At 34.6% G+C, this 23,524-nt stretch overlaps 1 protein-coding gene across 1 annotated transcript in view; it reads left to right on the forward strand.

The window, feature by feature from the left end:
- Positions 1-23,524, forward strand: part of DIAPH3 (diaphanous related formin 3) — a 199,585-nt gene that overhangs the window by 27,108 nt on the left and 148,953 nt on the right. The window contains exons 5-17 of the mRNA XM_057372834.1: positions 3,570-3,700; positions 4,182-4,256; positions 4,337-4,406; positions 4,771-4,907; positions 5,368-5,473; positions 14,918-15,028; positions 15,459-15,577; positions 16,303-16,419; positions 17,612-17,730; positions 17,850-17,914; positions 18,520-18,624; positions 20,885-21,220; positions 22,177-22,291. Of these exons, the coding sequence (XP_057228817.1) occupies positions 3,570-3,700; positions 4,182-4,256; positions 4,337-4,406; positions 4,771-4,907; positions 5,368-5,473; positions 14,918-15,028; positions 15,459-15,577; positions 16,303-16,419; positions 17,612-17,730; positions 17,850-17,914; positions 18,520-18,624; positions 20,885-21,220; positions 22,177-22,291 (1,606 nt within the window). The remainder of the gene's footprint in view (positions 1-3,569; positions 3,701-4,181; positions 4,257-4,336; positions 4,407-4,770; positions 4,908-5,367; positions 5,474-14,917; positions 15,029-15,458; positions 15,578-16,302; positions 16,420-17,611; positions 17,731-17,849; positions 17,915-18,519; positions 18,625-20,884; positions 21,221-22,176; positions 22,292-23,524) is intronic.

The raw sequence follows: 23,524 nt of genomic DNA on the forward strand, positions 1-23,524 counted from the left end.
TCTTAGCCTCTCTTTCTGTAAGTGATACTGGAGCAACTTATTTTGATAGTTTATACTTTTCAAACTTTAAGGAGATGGGTACTAAGATTTTACATTGGTACGAATATCCTCATTCATAACTGCTATGCTAGTTAAACTGCTTTTAACTTCATTTAAAGCAGTTACCATTTAAAAAACTATTAAAATGAAGAACAGAGACTACTCCTAATGAATCAATGAGAATGAAACAGTGTCTGGTGATCGAAGTGGGCTCTACTATAAACAAAGCTTGATCATTGACCGCAGTATCAGGGTTTCTCTTTCTTAGAAGTGCGCATCTCCTTTCTAATAATCACAAAGTGCATGTCTTTGCATGATAATACTTTCTGAAAAGAGACGTTTTGAAAATAAATTTCCATGTTATGGTGTTAATACTAAAGTGGTAATAAAAGCAGTGTTGCTATCATGTTGCTCTACCACAGGTTTTGCTGTTTAATATGTTCAAAACACACAAACTGKGTTTTTAAAGTGAGTTTTCTTCTCAAGGTTTTGTTTTTGTGGTTCACATTGCTTCATTGTAATTTTTTAACTAGATTAATTAATGCTGACTTCATGCTGCATCTGCTCACAGACCAGTTGTTCTTCAGTTGAGCAATTAAGTTTCTAGAGGCATTGATGCCTCAAGATATTTCCTGTTGTTYAGTTAACTTGATCATTTTGAACTTAAGCAGCTTTTCCCATGCTGAAATACAGCTAATATAATCAGTTTCACAATTGGTACCAAATGCAGCTCTCATTTTATTTAAGTACTGGCAGATGTATCATATTCTTATTATGTTGCAGAACTTTGGCATAACTATGAATAAGTGGTACTTGGCACTGTGGTAGTTTGTTGTGCAGACATTCAGTTTACTGATTCTTTTGCATAGGGTAATGTTCCAGTGGGGAACTGAGTCTGAAATGGGATGACTGGTTATTCTCTGGATATTGATGTGAGTCTCCACTGCTTGTGGTGTTGTTTTCAGATGGTTCACATGAGGCTTTCTGAAATGTCATTCTAATAAATTCTTCTAGTCTGGCTGGTCTCTTGTCCCATGTGGCCTTTCCACTGCACACATTGCTACTCATTATAATAAAGTCCTTCCAAAATATCTGCTAACCATCTTAACTGTATGTCCTGTCTGCCTTATGACTGTCCTATATGACTGTGCATCAAAGGAAAGCAATTTTACTGAAGACTTATAAGTATTTTGGTTAAATCAGTTTTGTCAATTTTACAGCAGCAACTGCTGGGAGAAGTCACTGGAAATGACAGATTCTCCACACAGGATATTAATCCTTATGCTTAGGCATACAAGTAGTGCCTATCAAGTAGTCTGTGCACATCAGGAGCTGCCAACAGAATTTCTGGGACTTTATGAAATTTCCAACCCTTTTGTAACATTTAGTTAAATACTTTGTTTTGAAGGCTGCTAGGAGTTTGTTCATTTTGTTGCTAGTAGGTCTGTTATCTTCTAAGAAAAAACCAGCTGGAAAGATCCATGAAAAAAACCTGAAAACACTTGACTTAATTTTTGTTTGTGTGAACATTTATTGTTACAGTTTCCTAGATCTGTCTTCTAGATTCTCTCCTCAACCCTTGTCCCTTGCTGTACATCTCATCTACTTCTTTTGTGGAACATGGTTATTGGAAGTTACTCTCATACTTAAGCAAGTAGGGATCTTCATCAACTCAGAGGTGTGTTTGGAATGGCATTCCATGTACTACACATGTTGTTTCAAAATATAACATGAAATGCTAGGTTTTTGGGATGATTCCTGGCAGTAGTCTATTTTTTGGAGTCTGAAGAATCTGTTTATCAAGTCTGGGGAAATATAGTTGGAGTAGAGACTATTAATAGCCTTTCATGTTCTGTTGTCACAGTCATAGAATAGAATGAGACTGGAAGTGACTCTGGACATAGTCTCTTCCACTTTCTTATCTGTTCCATTTTTAATGTCTCTGATAAAGGATACGGTTTGATACAGATCATATCAGATAGATATAGTCTGTGTCTGATACAGAGTATCAGATACTCTGATACAGTATTGCCTGAGTGACCTCTTCGGTGCTTGATCAGCCTCCTGCTTTAAAAAGCAGAGGGAGAAGGGGAAAAGTTTGTGTTTGCCTGATGTTTACCCAGTTTCCTGTATTTCAGTCTGTGCTTCTTGTGCTTTCACTGATAGGGTTTCCCCATCCTTCCCATCTTCTCTTCTTAAGCAATCCCAGTTCATTAGCCTCTCCATATACTACAGATTTTCCTGTAATTGTGTCCACAACCCTTTCTGGACTCATTCTAGTATCCATATCTTTCATGCTGGGGAGTCAGGAACTGGACAGATTTCTCCAGATGACTCGCCGCTGCTGAGCTGAGGGGAGGGGTCATATGCCTCTACCAGCAGGTGATGCACTTACCTGTRGTCAACCTTTAATCCATCATAACCCCTATTTTCTTTCCAGCCTGCATTCCAGCTGGTAGCCTCAACACGTGTTAGTGCATGGGATTTTTCCACTTCAGGTTCAAAATTTACAGTTTTCTGTTGTGGAACTTCCTGAAATTCYTCTGCCCATTTTTCCTGTCTGTTGATGCCCTTCTAAATGTCAGCTCAGCAGCCTGGTCTGTCAACCACACTTCCCAGCTTTTAACTTCACTTCTCAGCTAGAAACTATTTAATTGTCTTCTGATTCGTGAGAAGAAAAGATTATCTCTCAATATTTCCTGGGGATCTAACAAAAGGAGGAAACATCATCTGTATGAAGCTGTCTCTAATAATGTAATGAGACTCCACCATTTACACTGAATAAGTTCAAGTTATTATTACAGTGCAAGTCTAATTCTCTTCAATTCCTGACTTAAGCCACTAGTTAATCAAGAATTATTCAGTAGGTCTCTTTGTGCAACATGACAGTTGTGCTTCTGTTCTTAGAAAAAGGAGTCTTGCAATGAATTAACTCAGATCRAAGTTTTATACACTATTGTATGCTTGGTTTTTTGTATTTATATATGTTCTGTAGAAAATATATCTATCCATCATGTGAAATATCAGGCGGACTACACTTCTTATTTTTCAGTGTCTACAAGAATGTCTACTTCTGTAAGAACAGAAGTTACTGCAGTAATACACCAAATATTTTTCTGCTGTTGCTGCTTCTTCCCTCTGTGTGCTTATGTGACTTCAGTCACCCTTCTGGACATGTGCCCTGTGATCTCTTCAGAGAACCTAAGAGTTGTTTTTTTCTTCTGTCGAATATTTAATATTAAGATGTTTGTAATGCATAAATGGAATCCATTCAACACAAAAATTTTATTTCACTGAGCATGTATGATAAATTTGTACATTTGATGCCTGCTGCTTTTGTGTACTGATTGTAAATTTGGTTGTAAAATGACCAGATTTAGTCAGCATTTTGTAAGTAGTTGGCATCAGTTTCAGGTTTACAGGTCTACATTATGTATATTTCAAGGAACAGAAACAAAGGTTAGCCATGAATAATCTATTCAAGTTCTATATGCACCAAGTAAAAAACAAGTGTATTTTATGTGTTCCAGGGAAGTCTCAAGAACAGTAGGAAGATTTCACCCCAAGAATTTATTCAGGATTTAAAATCTGGGTCAACGGATGAAAGACTAGTCACTTGCTTGGAATCTCTCCGTGTGTCCTTGACTAGTAATCCTGTCAGGTAACATCATTAATGCATACTGAAGAGATTAATCATATTCTAATTTCTTAATGGATTATAATTAATGGATATATAGATGTACATGTTTCAAGGTTTTCCAGTTAATGACTGTGTATGCATTAATGAATGATTGTAACTTTTTTCTTTTTTTTTCATTGATTATGTATCTGTAGGTATATTATTTCTAATAGAGTTGACTGATCTATACAAGGTAATACTAAGAGAAGGTAAATTAACTGTGGTGAAGAAGCAGTTTACTTTGCTTTTTAGTGCTAAGTAGTCAATTTTTTTTCATTTTTATTTTTGAATTATTTTCTAACTCTTTGATCTTCTAACTTATTTTTGTCAGGGTGATCAATAAAGGGAGATATTTTGGGTTTGAAAGCATCCAGTTATATTTACTTTTATTTACGATTTTCTTTCATTGTGACTAGTCTTTGAAATGTCAATTTTTTTAAATGCCTTTTTTCTTTCATTCTAGCTGGGTTGAAAACTTTGGCCGAGAAGGTCTGGGACTGCTGTTGGATGTTTTGGAAAGATTAGTTGAGACAAGAAAGTAAGGATTTAATATAAGATTGTAAGCTTTTCTTAATATTTAAAGAGCATTTATTTACTMTAAATTTTTTATTTATTCAGCCAGGACAGAGTTGTGAAGAAGAGTCAGCACAAGGTTATACAGTGTTTGAGAGCCTTCATGAATAATAAGGTATGGGATTTTATTTAGTCTAGAAATCTAAATTACTGCAGTTCAGTTAGATAAGGTACATGACGGGTGAAGTGGTGGGTTGGTCAGTTGTGGTTTGAAGTTCTTTCTCTCTGCCGGAAGTCTTCCACTTCCTCTCTGCAGAAATATTCTAAGACAATAATGTAAATTTTTAATGCTGATATATGCCCTTCTTACAGAATAAGTGACCTATTTGGGACTTTTCTCTCACTTAATTTGTTAATGAAGTATTTCACAGACTTAAATGTCATTTGAAATACTTACTTGAGGGAACCATCACTGTTATTACTAGACACTCAATATTCATTTGAATTGCCTTCCTTATAAATGTTCTTCTGCTGTTTAGTATGGATTGGAAAGAATCTTGGGAGAAGAAAGGAGCCTTTTGTTGCTGACCAAAGCAATTGATCCCAGGCAAACCAACATGATGACAGATATAGTTAAACTCCTGTCTGCAATGTGCATTGTTGGAGAGGAAAAYATGTAAGTACTGTCTTTAAGCAAGAAAGCAAGAAATAGTGAGGTAATTTTACAATATCCCAAATTATAGTTATACCTGAATTAAATGATTTTCTGTGTAGGTTTGAAAGTAATATCTATTATATTATCAGTTTTCAGAATAGCTTTGTGATTTTTTTATTGTGGTCATATTAATGAGTTTCCTGCTTGACATGTGGATGTACTGGTTAGATGGAAATAGTTATGCCTCAATTCTTTTGCTTAATATTTATTAGTATAATTTTCGTAGACCTGGTAATCTGCTAAGTCATTCTTCGGTTAAAAAAGTCTCTGAAGAAAACAACTTGATGAGTATTGCTTAAACTTCCTAAATTTSTTTATAAGAAATTGAGGCAGGTGAATGATTTAGCAATATGTCTTTTCAGACAGCAAATGAACAGGTTTAAATATTTCTTCTGAATGAAATGGTTTTCTTTTCTCTCAGCCTTGAAAAGATTTTGGAAGCTGTAACGGCAGCAGCAGAGGAAAGGAATGTTGATAGATTCTCTCCTATTGTAGAGGGTCTTCAGGATAACTCAGTTCAGCTACAAGTAAGGTTTTCATTTGTTTGTTTATTTGTGGGTTGTTGTGGGGTTTTTTCTTTTTTTTACAAACCACTTCAACAAGTAAAAATAAAATAGTGTATTTTTTCTGAACTGAACATCTCATTACAATAAAAAGGTGATGCTGTTTCAAATAGGAGTCAAATTTTGGAATGTTGATAATTTTGTCTTCTAAATTGTGCCATGRAAAGATTCAGTCCTGAGAAATAAATGGGTGTTGCGAGTTCATTTGTTGATTTCTATTAATCAGATCTTACCTTTGCAAGTCAAAAGACAGTATAAATTTAAAATAAAGGATAAATCATATGCTTAGATGCAAAAATATTTTCTCACTTCTAACAATATTTGTTGAAACTTTAGATGAATAATAGTAAAAAAGCAACTTTGTAGGCAACTGTATTTTATAATTAGTGTTTAAAATCATTGGAAGGTCTGTCCCTCATGCTCACTTTATGATACCTTAAAATTGCACTGAGAAAGTCTGAGGAAAGAAAATTTTCACCTTATTTTCAATTTGCTTCAGTTGGATGTAGTGCGTTTGAATGGTCATTATAAATCATTGGTCTGAAAGTATAGATGTGAATTCATTGATATTTATGCAATTTAGTTGAACTGAAATCTGCTCATAATTGTAATTCTTTGTGACTATTATAAAAATGGTAAAAGATGAATCCAAAATTTGAGGGWAATTTTTGCATTGCTCAGCTTTTATATTAAATCGTTCATATCTCATATAAAAATTGCTGTTTGTTTCATCTGTCTCATAGAAAAGATAACTGTGAAGGAATATTTGAAGGTGGAAAATCGTTCATAATTAAATTTTGCCAGTGCCAATGGAATTATCTCGTGAAGAATTGTCCCTTCTTCCTTATGCCTTCTATCTTCTAATCATAGAGCTGTATGGATTGGAAGGATCTTTAAAGACCACTTTTAAAGCTTCCAACCCAGCTACTATGAGGGGGYATTTTTTGCATCTTTCACCAGACCACGTTTCTCAAGGCCTGGTCCAACTTGACCTTGACCTTTTCCAGGGGTGGGGCATCCACAATTTCCCTGGGCTATCCATACATTTTCTGGGATATCAGAAAATGCCTGACATACCAGTTTTCCCCTGGGATATAAAAAAAAATTTCTGAGATATCAATCTTTTCCTGGGATATCAAAACATTTTTTAAAATATTTTGATTCAATAGGGAGAAATGCTTTAGATCTTGAAATTTATTTTCCAGTTTCAGGATATTGTATCTAAGTTAAGAGAATTTAAGAGTCTCTGTAGAGTAATATAAGGGTTTGAGCAGGATGTTGCTTTTAGTGTTAGGCTTTCAAATGTGATGCTGAATTTTCAGGGCTTGTGTATATTTGCATCTTTGTAGGTTTGATAAAGAAAAAAACTACTGTAAATTTAATAAASAAAAAAGTTACTATCTGTAACTTCCTTTTCTTTATAATTGAAAATGCATATGAAACTCTCCTAAAAGCAGCCCATTACTTTATTTGAAGCCTCAGGTAAATTAAATTAATCCTATGCATGTTTCTTTTTACCCATGATGAGTACCCACTGTTTGCAGGAGTGCTCAGCTCAATTAGTGAGATACCACTGGAGAAACAAACAGATCAGTGCAGAAAACTTCATCTGAGTTACTTATGCAATAGCAACTTTTGTTTTTCTAGGACTTCTCTTCAGATATTAAAAAAGTTTGTTGCTACTAGTTATGCCTTCTCTCAATTGGGCTACCCCTCCATTAGGTATTTTGTTATCCTCTGATATAGAAGATARAAGCATTGTTAAAAATGACAATTTACTTTAAATGTTACAGTTGCAATACTTCTAAAATACTTATGCTAAATATATTCATTTGGCTTTGCTGAGAGTGTTAGCCTAAAGTTCCTGCGAATAGCTAATGTTTTGCTGTTTCATTTGCTGTATCTTGTGTAGACATGGAAACTTATTAAAAGTTCTTTTCTGGGTTGCAGTGGTTTTTTTCTTTGTGGTTTTTTTTTTTTTTTAGTTAAACTTTCATTAGAGGATGTTCCTTCTGCTAAAAGGCTTTTTGATATTTGCTTTTCCCGACTTTATAAATGGTTGCTAGATTTCTTTTTTAAGGCCAGAAAAATCAAGGTTCCTCATGTGAATCAGCTGTAAACTTTTCTAACAATGACATTGACCTGGTGGTTAATTTGACAGTGTTTTAATGAGACAGAAGTTTACAGTTGTCAGTTACTTGGCATACTTGCCTTGATTGTCTGCTTGATGTATGTATGCTTGCTTTGTGGCAGTTCAATTTGACACTAACAACTGACCTTTTCAATTTTGAATTGACATAACATTTCTGTTACTAAAAGACTGAATACATAAAAGGCCTCAGTAGGGTGATTTTTGTATTTTTAGTGAAAGCTCAATCTATTTTTTGCATTTGGTGAAAGCAAAATGTACTCTCTCTTCCATAAAACCCAAAATTATGGAAAGAATACTTAATTGATTTTTGTTCAAGACAAGATTAGTGATCTTATTCTGAGAATATAACTACAGSCAGGAATAATGTCAAGTTTCTGGTTTTGTAAAAGTAAATGTATTTTAACATCTTAAGCCTAAAACACATACAGGGTGTACCTTGTACATTTATGGTGACAGCTGAAAAACTGTAATACTTTGCTTGTTGAAGTTATGGAGGCAGGCAGTACAGCTTTTCTGGCACAACCYGTTTTGATATGTAAGAAAGTGATGAAAACATCAACAACTTGTTTGTTGCCTCCTTCTGCTTCTTCTGGTAGAATCAAATGAGTGCTTGTACTCTCCAATCATCAGCTTTCACCACTGCTTCTCAAAGAGGTGGTTTAAGTAATGGAAGAGTGCTATTTTTGMATGCAGATCTAGTTGTAGATGCCAGCTCCTCCTCCTTTCCAGTTAGGACTGAGGAGAGGTACAATGGAGAAGCAAAAATGCAATTTTTCCTTTCCTGGTTAAGTTCCTGAAAAATAAACACCATGCTTGCCTGTGAAAATATGCAAGTTTGTGCATGTCCGAGGAGAAACATTTTTGTGATAAAGTAAAAGAACTCATATTTTTGTGATAAAGTAAAAGGTATTTATTAGTAGCCTTATCTTCCAAGTATTTTCAGTTGTCAGGGAACACCATTAAATTTTTCTTTATAATTTAATAATATGACAAGGTGAGATGACTGTGGCATTTTGGTTTGCTGAATCACTTGATGATTCTTGGTTGCTTTGTGCTAATGAGGTCCTTCCATAACTGCCTCGTAAAAGGGTCCATCAGAACAAAGCTTACCTTACCTAAATGTCAAGAGTGAGTGAACTAATTTCAAATTATCATGATCTTGTATGATTTAAGTATTATATGCTAACTGGTAGTTAYTGAATTAGTTTCACTTGGAGCATGATTTAAATGTTTGTGGTCTACTACCAGGTTCTYGCTTTAGCCTTTAAAAAATATGTAAACTTAAAGTCTTTGTGATGGAATTTGCTCAAAGCTAGATGTATAAGCAATGCCTTGATTCCTTCCTCTTGCATAACTTTTTCTCATTCTGATTTTTGTAGACTTTTGTTTGAGACTTTCACTATTACTTTGTATTTCTACAGAAATAAATAGTTTGCTAATATTATCCAAGGGATCATTGTTTGTTCCACGAAGGCTAAAGTGTGTTCTCGTTATGAGTTGCAATTGAATGCCCACATGATCAAATTTGACTAGAAATACTAGATTAGCAATACTTCTTACTGACRAATGTCTTGCTTTTTGTTGTTGTGTGGCTGTGTTGGATTTGAATAGAACATGTGCACATGTACTGTGTAGATTTGGCAAATTAAGAGAAAGTAATTTTTTTKGGGGAAACAATTGCATCTGCAGACATCCTTTCACTGAAATTTTCTTGCTATCTCAAAGATAAAACTATAGTTTGCTCTTGGTCAGGATTTTCATAGTAGTACTTTTTCAGTCTCTGACTCTTCACTGATAGGTTAAATCATCCGTGATGAATGCTGTTTCTTGCTTAACAGTCCATTCACATAGTTTTGCAGGCAAACATACTGTGTTTTAAACTGCTGATAACAATAAAGGCTCCAAATTATATATAATCAAACAACATGGAGTTTTACATGTTTTGAAATCTAAATGTAACCTTGTAGTACTGTACTTTAGTACTGACAGTATGGTAGTGTTGCCCAGTGAAGCCTACAATCATTGAAATGCCTTACTGATGTTAACAGGAGAACAGGTGTTGGTGGCAGCTGTCAATGCACTGAATTACTGTTTTTGAATGGTAGAACTAATTGAATCCAGAAAATGCAATTGAATGAAAGATTTAGTACTCCAGAGAGATGAATTGGAAATGGTTTAACTTGTTTCAAGTAAATAAGATCASAATTAGGGGAAGTAAAAATTTTCATCTTGGCTGTTGAAGGGGAAGACAAATACTCATAAAGTGGAACCATACCAAAACAAATACAAAAAGCTTTAAGAATAAAGCCCACACTTAGATACTAAGATAATATATTCTGTAAGGTTTTATTGCACTAGATTTAAATGGTTTGGTTGCCTGCATTTTCTACAATTTGTTGCATCCAAATTCTTCTGTTGTGACATTCTAACTTGTGCAGTTTGTGGACCTAAAAAGTGCACCTGGTATTCAAAGCCAATAATTTAATTGTAGTCTAGGTTAAGTCTTAATGGTGTAATAAAATTGCTCTCAGTATGCTAACACATGTCCCATTCCACACCTACAGTTTTCTATGCTGCATTTGATTTAGGGTCATATTCTGTCCACTAGTTACCGAAATGTTTTTAACGGTAAACTTCATGCCAGAGACATACCAGGCTAAGAAAAATTTCCTTCTGGTAGTGTGCTAGTGATTCTGTTACTAGACAAATCCTGCTGTAACTAAATAAGCCACAACTGAGTTCCAGACAGGCAAGCCAAATCTTGTTAAAGCCTGAGAGGTCAGGAAGCATGGGGTGGTAGCTTCATGCCAGACCCATAGCCTGTTACTAGCCAAAAATAAGTGGGCTACAAAGCCACTTGTCCTAAACAATACTGTACAGGACTACAGATATATTGCAATATTCAATATGAGGAGCTTTTTCTGTGCCCAAAAATACATGATTGTGCAGCAGAACCTCTATTCTCTGTTGGGTGCTGTTGATACAATTCCTGGAAGATTTTGGAAAAGTGGACCGGGCACCTTAGGTGATTTCAAAATTTTTGTTATTGTTGTGTTGGTGTTTGGGTGTAAGAGAATTCTATTATTTATATTTATCTTTTGGTAGTTGTAGTTTYCTTTTCTGGGGTTAGCAGCCTTCTTTTTTACCTAGTATAGCGTGATCCTTTGGCAGTAACACACATATTAGAATGAATCTTAGGAAATAGTACTTAGGAAATAGTACTTGAACAGAAACAGGCTTCAAGAATAATACAGAGGTTTTGTTTTAATTTAAAGAATATAATTGATGAGTTAGCAAAGTCCTATTTTTCCTTAAGTTTCTAAAATATTGTAGRCATACGTACAGAAGCAAATTGTATAAAATGAGGGAAGAAACACATTTCAGGGAGGAAARGTATCATAAGAACTGTTCTGACAGGCACTGCAAAGATGAAGAATCCACTTTGACGGTTAAAGGCTGAAAATATTATCAATTTAGCAGCTTTATAAGAAAAAAAGAATAACCAAGGGTTGTTTCTTATTTAAAACTTTAAAGAAGCCCCAAGTCTGAAAGATCTTTCTCAAGGAAACATATTTTATTTAAGGCAAACCAGTCAAGGTTATGGTGTTGTTAGCTATATTCCTATTTTGAGTTATTTTAAAATTGTAATGCCAATACCTTCCTGAAAGAAAATACACCATAGGTGTATTTCTCTTTGATACGTGAAGTTTATTTTTACTCATCAGGTGATGATCTTATTGTTCTCACTGTAAAGAATATGGAGAAAGGACAGGAATGGGTTTTCATTGCCTTGCCATGTCTGTTAAACACTTCACTAAAAAAATAATACAAAGGCAGACTTACAGAGAGGCAGGGGGGAAAATGTTCRGAAACATTATTTTAACAGACTTACAAACACATAATTTTTGAGCCTTTAAAGCTTTTTCAAAATGAAACTTTTAACCATCAAATGTAATACTGTTTAATATTGGTAGAATTTTTAATTTGGTTACTTAGCGTGCTCTTTTCTACACTTTTTWAAAAAGTTTCAACATTTTGCAAACTTGTTTAAATTTTTGAAGTCCAGACTTAGGCCAGAGCATTCTTGGGCCTTTCAAGCAACTTTCATGGTTTCATAAAATAAGACTTTGCTTTACAAAGCTATTTATTTATACTGTCTATTTATTCAAGCTATTTTTTTATATTACTCATTCATTTTGTTTTCAGCTATAGAAAATATACCTGTACTGTAGAAAAAGTCAAGCTTACCAATCTGTAGTTGCCCAGATCTTTCTGAAAATGTCCTTTTAAGTGTTAGTATAATTTCTGCCATCTTCATTTTCTTCAGTGTCAATATGCATTTCAGTATAAACTTGGATGTAATAGCAAGTAAAGTTATGTTGTCCTCATTTTTTTTTAAAACTTTGACTGTTCGAAGAATGAATACTTTTTCTTACTTCTCATGTTGGCTTGGTTCTCTGAGTTCTGCCACCCTTGAGCCGGTTTGTCTCTGTTCTACTTTGTAATCTCCTTCCAGATACTAGTAGAACACTTCACAAGCTRTTTGTGTTGCTTTGTTTTCTTTGGACACTCCTTTTCACCATGGTCTTTTACTGACCCTGCAGATTCCTTTTCCTTCTTTTGTTWTTTTTGAGGAATTAGATGTGTTAATCATAGATGCTTTTTGCACATTGTCCTTCAATGTAATTCTCTCTCTTTTTGTCTCTGTTAATACATTTTCAGGTTTGATCAGTTAGTTTTGATTCCTCCCCTCCACTTGTGTTGTTTTGTTTTGTTTTGTTTAGATGATTATTGATTATTGACTAAGACTGAAGTAAGTTACGGAAGTCTACCTTAGCACTTATGCAGTTAATTTAAATAATCACTTTGAGTCATCTGTGCAGTTTTGGGCCCCAAAATACMAGAAGGACAGCAAACTATTAGAGCGTGTCTGAAGGAGAGCAATGGAGATGGTAAAGGGCCTTGAGAGGAAGCCATAGGGGGAGCAATGGAGATCACTTGGTCTGTTGAGCCCAGAGAAGAGGAGACTAAGAGGAAACTTCATCGCAGTCTACAACTTCTTCCTGAGGGGAAGAGGAGGGACAGATAYAGAAATCTTCYCTCTGGTGACCAGTGACAGGACCTGAGGAATGGCCTGAAGCTGTGTCMGGGGATTTTAAGTTAGATGTTAGGATTGGGTATCAGTTTTTCAACCAGAGGGTGGTTGGGCACTGGAGCAGCTCCCCAGGGAAGTGGTCACAGCACCAGCCTGACAGAGTTCAAGAAGTACATGGACAATGCTCTCAGGAACAAGGTGTGATTTTTGAGATTCCCTGTACAGGGCCGGGAGTTGGACTTGATAATCCTTGTGAATCCTTTTCCACTCAAAACATTCTATGATTTTATGAATTTGATTTAGAGTGCTTTTCCTTATTTATGTCAATAAAGTAAAAACAATAGTTTTCTTTTTTGTTATTATGCAAATCTATATATTTGCATGTACTGAATTTCATAGAAATTCTAAGGGAATAGAAATTAATCTCAGCTCTTTCTTCAAGTAAGAGGAAGGAGCAAAGCTTGTGCCTTCCATTTATTACTGTTTTAAAGTTATTGTTGATAAGAGGCATGTTGTATGACAGAGTAATGTAAAAATAGATGCTGTTGTGGCAGCTTTTATCCAGGAGAGGTGTTGGATGGGTTCATAAAATGGTTCCAACCACACCATCCTCCCTTGAACATTCTTATCCTTTCAGACATCCTCAAAAGTTGAAAAGATGGTCCCAACTCCTAGTGTAGAGTTGTGGGGCCATTGAAGTTCTCTTTTCAAGTGAATCCAAATACCATAATTTATGAGATTAAATGGAGAATGCTTCATGCTTAATTGGGTCATTCTAATGCTTTGTCCCAACAACCTACTGGAGCTCAATCTGATTTGATTTTCTCAGCAGGTTCACAGCTCTCCCGTTAACAGATTGTTTGCATTTATTACATCTCTGTTCTTATAACTAARCTGTTCTCTTCTAGAGTGTTAGCTATTAAGTTCATCTACATAGACTAACACTGCTGTCAAGCTGGCCTAAATTATGCCAATTGTCATATACCTCCATAACAGTTCAGCTGAAATAATATATAAAGCTACTTTCATGCTTACATTCTTTGCAGTAGGATAAAGGTAGGATAATGGTTGTGGTCTGTGCTATCATTTAATCTTAGCATGTTCCTTCTGCAGACCTAATGAGTGCTATTGTTTCTCACAGTCTGTATCAAAGTAGCTTGTACATCTAGTTGTTCTTGTGACCAGGGGTAAATTCAGTACTTGGAATTATGCATGCTTTGAAGACTACTGGGATGGCATCTTTCCGGTATCAACTTTAGCCTAGGGCATAATGCATCATCATTTTTTAGACTATAAAAGGCTTTTCAGTAAAACATTGAACCAGAGTGCTTTAATTGTTTACATAGTATGTAAGGAACAAATACAATTCTAATTGGCTGTTGCTTTTAAAAAGCCCTTAAAATGCTACAATTACTTGAATAACATATTTGTACATTGAAACAAGAYGTGCAAACAATAGAGGGTAAAAAAGGAAATAATCTCTGTTTACGTCCTTATTAGGGATAAACAGTAAGTTGCCGTCATTGTAAAGGCTTGTGAATCTGGACAGTGAATTCCTGCTGCTCCTGGCTATGGGTTTTCAAGATGATCTCTTGATTTTTCAGAAGAGGGACTCATTAGTTGGCCTGGTGCTTTCTTTTCAGCTGAAGGAGTGATTCCCATGAAGTATTCTATAATACTCAGTATAGTTAAAAAGTGACTATTTCAAAAAGAAGTGGAAAAAGCCCCATTCTGTTCTTCAGGCTCATTTTAATTTAATCATCACCTTTAAAAAAATAGGTTTCACTGTACATAGACTGTATTATGTCACTAAATTCTGCAATATATATGTGTAGATAAATGTATATTTGCAATGATTTTTATATRTTGATAATTATGCTTTATCTGCTAAAGTTCAATGGCTAAAGGAACTTGATATTTCTATAATATAACAAAATTCAGTGAAGTGAGAAAATATTTAATTTTTATGAAAATCTATGAATTAGAGTTTAATATTTATAGCTCATGTGGCTGAACACGTATTTAAGTAGCTTAGTTATAAGATTACAGTAGTTTCATAATTAGAAATGATGGAATGTCTAATTAGTTTGTTGTATCATTTTGATTGTAATGCGTATTGAAATCTAAGAAATAAAATAGTGTATTATTTACTCTGTTACAGGTAGCTTGTATGCAGCTCATCAATGCTCTCGTTACATCTCCTGATGACTTGGATTTTAGGCTGCACATCAGAAATGAATTTATGCGCAGTGGATTGAAAGAGATATTACCAGTAAGCATCTAGTCATCTCTCTTTGCAATATTATTTAATTTTTTAAATTATTTGAGCTTGAGAGGGGGAATGGGAGAACAAATTCTAATAAACTAATCTGAAAGGCATTTTATTAAGTTTGGGAAAGAGCAGTCAGATATGAGAATGAGACTTAAAATAAAAATGACAAGGTGAAATGTGCTCTCTGAACTTTATTCTGATTCCTGAGCATTTTATAACTTTGGTTAAGAACATGTGACAGACTGTTGTACAAAACTTTTAAGCCAGCCTAAAGTCATGTTTACCTTTTGAATATTTAATTTAAGTCATGTGTTTTTGTAATTTTAAACTTTTAAATAGCGTAGACCTATGGAATTTATTAAAAAGATAACATTTATTTACATATGGAAATACTATTTTTGCAAGCCTTTCTACTGTTTCTTCTTTGCAGCAACTACAATGTATAAAGAATGAAGCACTAGATATTCAGCTGAAAGTGTTCAATGAGCATAAAGAAGAAGACATGATTGAATTCTCTCATCGTTTAGAAGATATTAGGTCTGAACTAGAATATCCTTTTGAAGGCCAATATGATCTTTGCTTGTATCAGAAATAGTGTGGCCAGCAGGAGCAGGGCACTGATCATTCCCCTGTACTGGGCACTGGTGAGGCTGCATCCCAAATTCAGTGCTCAGTAGGCCCTTCACCCATAAGAAGAACATGGAGGGGCTGGAGTGTGTCCAAAGAAGGGCAATGCAGCTGGGGAAGGGTCTGGAGCAAAAGTCCTGGGAAGAGCAGCTGAGAGAGTGAGCTTATTTATTCCTGGAAAGGAGGGTCAGGGGGGCCCTGTTGCTSTTTGAACTCTACTGAAAGGTTATAGTGAGGTAGGGGTCAGTCACTTCTCCCAAGTAAAAAGTGACTGAAGGAGAGAAAAGGGCCTCAAGGTGTGCTGTGTGAGGTCTAGATTGGATAATAAGAAAAATTTCTTAGAGAAAGAGTTGTCAAGCTCTGGAAGTGGTGGAGTCCCCATCCCTGGAGATATTTAAAATAWGTGTAGATGTGGCATGTAGTGGCTTGGCAGAATGGTGGGCTTGGCAGTGCTTGGCTAATAGTTGGACCTGATTATCTTAGAGGTCTATTCCAGCATAAATGGTTCCATGATTTCAGCAAGACAAACATGAACAAAATAAAGCACATAATGGATATTTTTCTGCTATGATTTCTGTTTASAGAAGTTATCAGTCAACATTTGACTGAAAAATTTTGTTATTTGTTATTCTCCTTAACACTTTTACTGAAGTAAATGATGTTTACAACATGGTGTGGAATACAGTTAAGGACACTAGTGCTGAAGGATACTTTCTTTCTATTCTCCAACATCTTTTGCTGATAAGAAATGATTATTTTATCCGGTATGTTTAATGCTGTGTTAAATGTTAATTATGGATTTTTTTTTTATTATTCGATCATTAGTAGAATATTTCTTCCATAAATTTAATGATAGAATGTAATCTTTCTGTGTGGATTGCAATTCGTGAACTCATGTTTAAAAATATCAATTTTGGATCAATAATGGCATCTATATGTTTTTATCTCTTCTGCTGTATATAATTTTATTTTGTAAATACAGAAACTATTTTTGTTAAGAGCTGAGCCTTATTATTGCAAGTGTAAGTGATCAGATGTCTTAATCAGTTATAAATTATGATAGTAGCATCATAATTTTGTGGTGCATTTGAGTCAAAGGACAAAACCAAGTATTCAAAGAAGTGCACTTTATACAGAAATCTGAATATGTGCCTTATTTAGAGTAACTTGTGGRTTGGAATTGAGTATTTTCAGTATACATTATAGGTCAGTGTAGACATGTTTCTGTCTTTTGGAGAATTCATCMGATAAATTACAGGGAAACAGTTGATAAAACTTTAAGTGTTTGAAGCTGACAAATACTTTCCAAAAACCTGCTTCTGTTTTCTTTGAGGAAACACCAGAGGAACAAGGTATGAACTGAACAGGGGCCATCTGTTTTCTGCACAGTGTTCTGCATAACCTTGCATTTCGGGCAAGGTCTAGCACAGATGTACGTTTAAAGGTTAAGGGTGCTTGCCTGCTATGGGTACATCTGTGCTAGACCTCTTCCACCTGAAAAGGTTTGAATTCACAGCTTGCAGGTTCTGGGCAAGTGACCCAGCTGTCATACCCCCTGGCATTTTAGAACAAGGTGTTTTTCATTCCTCGTACTGAAGCAAGGCTTCAATGCACTCAAAYTTAACAAAAGTCACAAAACTAGTGGAATGAAGCTGAAGGAAGAGCCTTCTGAGGACAAGGTGGTCTTTCCTTCCTGTATTTCCAYAGAGGGTGAGATAGGTTTTATAATATAAGAATTATTTATCTTTAGCTCCAGTTTTGTCAGGCTTTTTGTAAATTGTTTTTGTGGAATAAACTGCCAGACGTTATTTTCCTTGGAGGCTTCTGGGGTTTGCATCTACCTTTCTATGAAAACAAATCAGCCTGAATATTTTGATTTTACTTTGTTCATAGACAAGATTTTAAATATAGGTTGATAAATAAATAWGCTATAAAATAGCTCATCTCTGTCTTTAGTCCACAGTATTTCAAATTAATTGAAGAGTGTGTGTCACAGATAGTGTTACATCGAAGTGGAACAGACCCAGATTTCACGTATCGTAAAAGATTAGATGTAGATTTCAGCCACTTATTAGGTAAGTACTATGTTTGGAAATGATTACAGCATCATGCTTCCATATATGAATTCTGTATGTGAWTAAGACTCTTGTGTTCCCCACATATATGTAAATGTGATTGTTGGTTTTATTTCAAGATGTTTGTGTAGATAAAGCAAGATTAGAAGAATGTGAAGAGAGGGCTTSTGAGCTTTCCAGAAAAGTAAGTAATTTTTTTATATGATGTGATCATAAGATGGTTATGAGATTATGTAATAGATTAATGAATGGTATAACTGAACATGACATARTTTTTAACTTGAAATTACTATTAGTTCTGGGATGAAGTGGGAATTTGGATGTTCCTTGTGGATTAGGAAGCAAAGTGGTACAAAGTAGTTAACCTAAAATGAGAATCTTTCTACTACTTAAGTTTTCGTGTATCACTGTGCCAAAAAACAATTGAATACTTTATTTCAACAGTTATCAGTTTCTCTTACAAGATGAACAGTGAGAGAATAAAAATTGACCCCTCTTTATCTACTGACTGTATAACTGTGCATCCATGGCTTTTAAGCTACTCTGTGTAATACTGACTTAAAATACATTAATGCTTTATGCCAATTCATRTAGTAAAGACCTGTAATGGTGATACTGATGGTTCTTCCTCTCAGCAGACACATGGAAGTTAGAATAGCAGATGTGTCCTTAATATTGTCATTACATGAGTTTTGATAGGCACAAAAGGAAAAATTGGAATTTAAAGAAACTTTGCAGAACTGACTGGTACCAACAATTTCCTTTTTTTCCCCTTTTTTTCCCTTTTAGTTTGAAAAAGATTTTGTAGTTCATCAGGAGACCCAGGCCCTATTGCAAAAAAAAGAGGAGCGAATCAATGAACTTGAAACAGAATTACAAGCTTTTAAATCACAGGTAAAAGACAGTATAAATTAATTTATGAAATAATGGTTTTAAAAGAGAGTTCCTTTTGCATCTTCTTTGGATTCTGACTGTACACTTGAGGGTTTTTGCAAAGAATCTTTGTTATTGATTATTATGAATGTTAGTTTCATTTGTTTCTGTTTTATACAAATAATCATAATGTGACATTAATTAGCTGTGGGTTCCCAGATCATCCTTTTATGCCTGAGCTCTGTTAATGAAACTAGTTTCTTAGGTTTCATTTGGATTTTGCTTTCAGAGTCATACATTTCCAAAGTAATTAACCACATAGGGTAATAAGTCTTATGCTTTTAGATTAGCATTCATCATTGTGATCTTTATCCCTCCACAGGAAATTGCTCATTATGCAGTTTGCTATACTKAGGCCTTACCATGGATATCCAGCACTGAAAGAAATAACCTGTGGCTGGATAAGAACATTTTCTGATAATTTTTCAATTTTCAAGCATAAATAGGTATTTTAAAATATGATGGAGAGGAATAGTGAAGATTTTTTGAGAATAATACTTAAGTTGTAACTGCTTCAGCTGTTAGATCTGTGTAAGGAGACTGAGTGACCAAGTGATTTTTTCTGTGTCTTATTTCCTGTAATAAGGAGCACAGTTTAAAAATGGCTAAAGAAAGACAGCATCAGAAAGACATGCTCATAGGGGTTTATTTTAATACTTCTGAGGGATTTCTTTTATATTTATTAGTTTCTTTAATTTTCTTAGTGGGGAAAATTAATTTAGCTCTGCTTTGGTCTATTTAGAAATGTCATTTTAATTCATGTTTCTGGTCAAAATTAACTGTTAATGTCAAAGTCAAACATTTAACAAAAACAATTACATAAATTGTTGCATTCTAAAARAACAAATATAGTAAGAGTGGCATGTGATTAATTAAGGAAGTATTTTTCTCTGTGTATCATACTTAAATACTTTAATACTTTTTGTAAGTGAAATTTGTTTCCTCCCTATTTTATTTTTTTCTGGTTTTACTGCATTTAATATAAGTCTTTCACATGCAGACAGAGAACATAACATATGATTATGTTCACTAATTTTCATTTTATGAATTATCCCGCTGCTGTTAAGGGGACACATGAAAAGTATTGTAAATGTCAGGTAATTGATTAGTGCAACTTAGTACTTTTAAATCTGTCTGAAGAGGAAACTTTGGCTTCCATATGGCATCAGCTGCTACTTAGCATGTCGGCTTCTMTCTCTAATGTCTGTTTTTCCCCTGGTCTCATTCCTTTAGTCTCCTTGCATTTGGTATGTGTTGATGTATTTCTTTCATTTCTAATTGTTGAGCCTAATTGTTCAGTGTCTACTTGTCAGTGTAAACAATGCTTATGTTCACAAATTCAAAACATTATCATGCTGTTGTGCATGCATTTATTTGTATTTATTGATATTCAGCTGTTTCCTTTTCTAAATTTTAAATCTTTTGCTTATTGTATTTCCCTTAATTTTCTAAAAATAAAAGGGCCTGTTTCATCTCATTGTTAGTTGAGAAGGTAATTACTGCTATCACCAATAGGTAAATATTTCTTATTTATTTTTCTGTTGTTTTTGTCAGATACTTTCTTATTTATGTTTGCCAAGCCTATGATAGAAGTTCTTCAAATAGGAGAAATRATTTTTTTACACTTGCTGAAGTGCTCATCCTATTTTGATACATTATGGTTGTAATTTCTATGTGGAATAAGAAGCTGGTGTGTAAGGAAGCTTGATTTTTTGGAAGGATATTTTTTTCATCATTACTTCATGTTTTCAGTTGTGTAGAATGTGAATGCTCCTGTATTGGAAGACACCTGTTTTTCAACAGAATTATTTATCTYCTCAGATTCTGCTATTATGTACTTGGAATGTTTCTCTGTAATCTGTAAGATAAGAACAACAGAAGACTAGGGTGCTACTTTTTTTTTTTAATTTGAGCTAAACCATGGTACTCTAGATACGATCTTATCAAGATTAGCTCATGGTCAGTGAAATACRCAAGTGGGAAACATAATTTCAGTTTGTCATTTTTGATGTGCACCCTCCAGGTCTGAATGTCTGGTTCAAATACTGGCGCTTCTGATCATGAAATTAAAAGCATGTTGGGCTCGTTTATCATTCTTTTTTGACTGTTCTATACAAGGAAAATGGCATTGACTTTGAAGTGCCTTTCTAGATTTAATTTATAAACTATGATATTGTATTTTGTTGATAAAACTGAAACTGTGTAATATTTTCCTTATCAGTATGGCTCTGTGCCACCTGGTTTTCTGCCATCACCTTGTGGAGATGCATCAGTCGTTCCACTGGAAGGTGCAGGACMACATCACTTTCCACCCCCTCCTCCTCCACCGCTGCCTTCCAATGGAGCAATTCCACCACCTCCGCCTCCCCCACCTCCTCCACCGCTTCTGAGTAGCTTGGGAGCTCCTCTGGGTTTTGGTGGCGCTCCTCCACCACCGCCTCTACCAGGCCTGCCTGGAATGCAGTGGTCCCCGCCTTCATGTGCTTTGCCATTTGGACTGAAGCCTAAAAAAGAATTCAAACCTGAGGTTACCATGAAAAGACTCAACTGGTCTAAGGTAGTGTTGATTAATGACAAAYACTTGATGAAAATCTGACATTGAACTTAAGAGTAAATGGGTTGTCGGGAGTAAGACTACCTAAGCAAYTGATATATTAGTAAAATTATGTAAGAGATGAAAGCTTTCTGTCTTTAGTTTTTCAGTTTTCTAAAACTGTTTCTCTGAATGAGAAACATCCTGCCCATGAATCATCTGGGCAAGTATCTGTTGACTTTATGAGATACCTGGAAAAGTCAGTTCTGGTCTAGAAAGGAACAACCTTGATAAGGGCATGCTTTCTATGCTTCCAGGGTCCTGTTTTTTTAGCAGACTCTTTACACTCTATTGATAGCTAAACAGTTTCCAAGCAAGTGTTTTGCATCTATCTAGCCTGCACTGGAAAGATGCAGYGCAGGTCACTCCATTTGTCCACAGTATAAATGCAGTCACTTAAATTTCATGGCTGACAAAAATACAGACTCAGTTTGTGGTTTGGTTGGCTTCGGTTTGTTTTTTTTCCCTTCTCCATTGTGACAAGATCAAGAATACCAATCTTCTGAGTTTGGAAACTGTAACTATTCAGACCAGAATTAGTCAGTAAAGAGATTTTCACAATAAATAAAGTAATCRAAGCTACATTCTGAAAARTAAGGTACTTAGTATGTGGTTAAACCTGCTGTGTTCGGAGATTATTTGAAGTTTGCCCAAGTTTTAGATCTAGACCAAAGGCAATTTGCTCTGTTTAGATCTTGGATAACAGGGTGTGTTGTCTGCATTGTTGGAATCGGTTTGTCCAAAAACACTTATTGTAAGAGTTATTATTTTCAATGAGTAATATATTAACAGCTGTAAAGATGAGTTGTATACTAAAAGTTCACAGAGCTTTTAAWTATTTAATGAGCTTTAGACTCTACAGAGCACTGTTTCTGTATAGTATCAAAATAATCAAATTTTGTTTTGTATGTTGCTTGTAGATCAGACCTCAGGAGATGACAGAATCCTGTTTTTGGGTTAAGGCCGAAGAGGACAAGTATGAGAATGCTGACATGCTTTGCAAATTGGAACTTACATTTTGTTGTCAAAAAAGGGGTAAGTAGTTGATCGGTTTAATTTTCGGCTTTTGTAGATTTAAAATTCTTGGGACTTAAATAAATATATGAAAGAACCCCTTGAAATATAACATTAATCTCTTGTTTCCAAGTGGCATGTATGAGGAAAAATGTCTGAAAATCCTAGAGTGCTTAAAGCAGTAATATTGAAGTATTTTACTTAAGCATGACAAAAGATGTATGACCTGTAGGAAAACCTCCCTGAAASAAAGCCAAGAAATGCTTCTGGATAATACAGATGACTTTTATTTATCATGTTTAAAAAAATATTTATAAAATTTTATCAGAATACCATCATAAATTACTGAAATCTTATCTGGAGCCCAGAAGGTGATGTGTTTACCTTCAGAATGGATATGATTATTGATGTGTATTTGATCCACAATGGTAGTCTTTCAGTGATTTTTTTTTTTTGTACTTCCTGATAAACCTGTAGGAACATAGATCACCTCTGATATTTGCTTAACTTCTTCAGCTTTTAAAGCACTGAGGGAACAAATATTTTAAAGTATTCCTGGGTTTAAAACTTTTCTCCCTCCTTTGGAAGTAAGCCACCTTAGCAGTAGTTTAAAGTTATTCTGTCCCATATATAAAATGCCTGTTATTTTTTGACACATTTTTTGTCTCACTCCTTTTTTGGTATCAGAGATGTAGTACTTTAGGGCAGCCAAAGGGCCGTAATATTTAATTTCTTTGTAAATTGAACAGGGGTTGTTTTATTTTTACTTTGTTTAAAAGATTTTACTTTGATATTTTTATTAAGAGAGTGGCATGGCATTTTGAAATTTCTCCCTTTTTTTGGGTGTTTTTTGGTGTGTATTATCCTCTTTTTTTTTTTTTTTTTTTTTTTTTTTTTTTTACCATAACCCAGAACTTTATTCACCTATTGTCAAAGCATCCTTTTAATGCTCTAGCAGTGTTTGTACTAATTTAAGTATTATGGTTTATTACTGCTGGTACTTAATATCAAGAATTTTGTACAAAGATAAAAAGGCAAAAAAACCTCACAGACCATAGATGTGTTTGCTTGAATCTATTAAAATAAGTCTAGAAGCTAATTATGGTGCCTTTATAATGTTARCAGAATTCCCAAGAATGTTTTCTGAATTAATAGGTTGGAGGTTTTAAAAGCCACTGGAGGAAATGGTTTCCTATGTGTAATTAAACAGTAAAATTTGGGAGACTAGATGATGTTCAGGCCAAACATGTTAAT

This window comes from Malurus melanocephalus, unplaced genomic scaffold (assembly GCF_030028575.1).
Source record: "Malurus melanocephalus ecotype Western Australia unplaced genomic scaffold, MMel_1.1 scaffold_179, whole genome shotgun sequence".
Lineage (NCBI taxonomy): Eukaryota > Metazoa > Chordata > Aves > Passeriformes > Maluridae > Malurus > Malurus melanocephalus.